We start from the raw sequence: 3,878 nt of genomic DNA on the forward strand, positions 1-3,878 counted from the left end.
TGAGCAGGGCTTGATTGTTTTTAATATAAGAAGTTCTATTTATAGCAAATGTAAAAGCCTTTCACATCAAAAAGTGTAATGAATAAACCTGAAGGAAAAGTCAATTCACATCTGTACAGTAGAACGCAGGAGAAGAAACACTCTTCAGCAACAAAACAAAAACAAAAACATGAATGTTTGGTACGTACATCGGTTTTGACGTTGCGTTTTGGTATGGTTTCGGTACAGGAGGTAAAAAAACTAAACTTTTTTTTTTTAATTAAACAATGGTTTACTGAACAAATTGCTTTTTATTTAATAAATTCAATTACAATTAACATTTTCTTAGGGGTAAAAATCTATCTCAGCTTCTCCTTTAAACTATAAGAAGCCCTTTTACATTACTACTGTATAAGGTTGCAATTAACAACAGAGCCCAAACTTAAATTCAATTACTATTTATTTTTAACTATAATATCAACACTCAAATTAAAAATGTGTATGCAAAGACGTAAATTGCACATAATCCAGTTTTTAAATTAACTTCTAAATTATAGGATACAATTTCTATTTGTTGTTGAAATATAATAATTTACTGTCATAACTTGTGTCATAAAATATTTATTTAAAACATACATTAAATAATCAAGACATCACATCACTAACAGGTAAAGTAAAATATAATCTAATATAAGTAGGCTATCTAGTCTAATATTTCTCAAAATACTCTTCTCTAGACTTCATTGTCTAGAAATGCAAATGAAATGCAATGCTACAAGACATTTTGTTTGCAAGCTGTTTTAATGGCGTCTTTCCGCAACTGAAACACTGATTTAGCGAGGCATGATTTGTTCATTCATGTTTATTTATTGTAAAAGTAGTAGTAAAGAGGAAGGGATGATCTCGCTCCATGCTGCCGTTAGAGCTGAGGCATTTATACAGCGATCTGCTGCGCCACATCAAAGAGCGTCAAAACGGCATTTATTGTTTGAATTTCCTGAAAAAATTGAATGATTTGTTTGGTACACATGCGTACCGAACCGAACGACTCGTACCAAATATGTTCGGTACGAATACATGTACCATGTAGCATAATTATCCTTACATATTTGGAGAGTCACACCACATGACATTTTACAACCTGAACTAAAAATTGTAAGAGAATTGTCATGTTTTAATACTATTTATAGAGACTTTTTAAATACTATTTATAGAGACTATTTATAGTGACCTACAAGTAATGAGGGTATTTATTTATTTGTTATTGATTTTTTTCATTATTCTAAGAAATAATGGTAATATTATTATGCCAAAACACTTCATAAGGTTTTCTGTTCAAGAATTTCATTCTATTATTTATTTAAGTATTTATTTCTTCATTATGATATCAGAACAGTTTATCAGAACTGTTTTTCAGGACACTTTTTAGCTTTATGCCCCTCTAAATATGAATATGATTTCTTACTAACAAAGTCATGTGGTCCAACTAACAGGTCAATAAATAAGTGTCATGACATTGACCCTTTAGATGATATTACTTCATAATTGGAGACATAATGAGGTTATGTGAGCTGGCTTAGTATTTTGGGTGTTTTTAAGCTGAAATACCTACAACTTCAACCATGACGGCTGTCCTAGTTGACCAGCAGATCTTGAAGATCTACTCTGTTCAGATTTCAACAGTTACTCAACCCAAAGAGTTTAAGGGATTACATACACATTGTGTGGATACCCCCACAATTCATTGTCCTGTGAAACATTATCTTATTGGGGCAACAATAAAACAATCTCGTTCTCATTCAAGTTTAATGTCATCCTCTCCATCAGCAAGCTGTCTCCTAGCCTGGGACAATCAGGTTAAATGCTTTAAGTCCCCAACCAGTGCCAAATGGGGGTCATACATGTCCTCAAGCGTATGTGCTAGTGGCCTTGCAAAAGAGAGCCTCATCATGTTAAGCCCCTGGAGGAAAGAGGACACCTCACTCAGAGTGTCCCAGTAACATCTGAAACCTTGAGACTCACATAACACAAGTCACCTTTCTCTTCCTCTCTCCCTATGGGCGCTCACTTAACTCAGTATAATAGGGGATTCCTAATGCAACATAAATAAAATGTTATTTAAATCCCAGAATATTAACTGCACTCCAAGAACATTAACCAAATCATACGACTCTAAAAGTTATGAAGTTGTTTCCGGACCTATATTTCTTAGAACTTCTATTTGATTTGACCCTTAAAAATACACATATATGTCTACATATATATATATATATATATATATATACTGTATATATATACGTACATGCACCATATATATACACCATACATATAAAGTTTTTTTTAAGTCAAATCAGGTAGAATCTGCTTATAATAACTGACATAATGGAATGTTATTTGAATTTTATGTTGTTAAACTGTATATATTTATGTATAATATATATAAAATAAAATATACAAATAAAATATATACACCCACACAATAAAACATTCAAATTCAATAAATATTATTAAATAATTAAATAATTCAGTTAACTTCAATTCAAATTAAATAAGTTATATTACATTTAAAAGGTATTATATTTATATTATAATATTTTTCTTTACAACATTTTTATAGTACTTAAAAGGTCAAATCAGGTAGGAATTCTGCCCATATTTTTTTAATAATTAAAACATATTTCACTTTAATAAAACCAGTTACGTTGAATGTTACCATATGAAACAATTCACTCTTCAAAAATTCAGATGAAAATTTTTTTTGTATTTGTTTATATTTAAAGAAAAGTTACTACAGCAGCAGTCAAGTATTTCTTGAGTGAGACATAAACAAGACATTTAAGTGTGGACAGTCAGCACAAATAAAATGACTAAATGTGTAATTCTGTGCCAAATTGTGTAAGAATGCATCTTCTGAAATCATGCAACTAGACTATTAGTGCTCATTAAATTCCCTCTATTAATACACATGCTTCACGGAAATTACTCTTACTTACTAGATTTGGCATGCCAATCTTGTCATAATTAGTCTGCTAAAAACAATCTAGCATGCTGTGTATATGCAGTATCATTTTCACAGTCAGTTTAGTCTCCTACCTTTTGCTCATGATGCAGAGCTGAGCCAGCCTCTCAAGATCCTGGGCCTGTGAAGCCTGTTCTGATAACTCCTCTTGAGACAGACATCCTGACGTTCCCAATGTTCCGTCTTCCTGAGACCCTGATTCACACAAAGTCTGTCAGAAACCTCACAGCACTCACAGAGACTCACACGTACAGAGACAACAAGAGTGTGACAAGAGTGAAAAAGACAGAGAGGGAGGGAGGGAGGTGTGAGAGGAGAGACGGCCGATCGCTGCCACCACACCCACAGATTCAAATGCTCTTACAAGGAAATGAGACGTATGAAAAACAGAAGCTAAAGAAGACCAGCTGGAACCAGCAGCTTTGACCATTCAAAGACAATTTCAAGAAAACAATTATATTGTCTGCCTGACTGCCAGAGAAGACCTGAAGTTTTTCTGAAATCTAGCTTAATAAAGAGCAATTCCTTTCTCATTTTCTTTCATCTTCATGTTGTTCTGAACTAGCATGACTTTCTTTCTTCAACTGAACACAAAAAGTGACGTTTTCTACTGGCCATTCTTCGACTATCAAAATTCTCTAAAGTTACAAAAAGAAAAGCAAATTCCAAATCTTCTGAAGTCAAACAATTATTCTGTGTGAGGAAGAGACAGAAATTGACGTCATTGTCACTGAAATCGCGACATCCGCTATCTCTCCCTGGAACACTCATGTGAGTCCCAGAAATAGTGATGTCTGATGCGTGAATGAATGGTTCTGCTGAGTCATATCTTTGTCTCCTTTTGTGTTCCACGAAAAAAAAAAAAAAAAAGTCACACGGG

General features: G+C 33.2%; 1 protein-coding gene across 2 annotated transcripts in view; it reads right to left on the reverse strand.

Moving 5' to 3' along the window:
- Positions 1-3,878, reverse strand: part of LOC107758561 (uncharacterized) — a 34,039-nt gene that overhangs the window by 19,837 nt on the left and 10,324 nt on the right. For both annotated transcript variants that reach the window (XM_016576327.1, XM_016576328.1), the window contains exon 4: positions 3,073-3,193. In XM_016576327.1, coding sequence (XP_016431813.1) covers positions 3,073-3,193 — 121 coding nt within the window. The remainder of the gene's footprint in view (positions 1-3,072; positions 3,194-3,878) is intronic.

The sequence above is a fragment of the Sinocyclocheilus rhinocerous genome, unplaced genomic scaffold, assembly GCF_001515625.1.
Source record: "Sinocyclocheilus rhinocerous isolate Xijiao unplaced genomic scaffold, SAMN03320098_v1.1 scaffold1195, whole genome shotgun sequence".
Classification (NCBI taxonomy): domain Eukaryota; kingdom Metazoa; phylum Chordata; class Actinopteri; order Cypriniformes; family Cyprinidae; genus Sinocyclocheilus; species Sinocyclocheilus rhinocerous.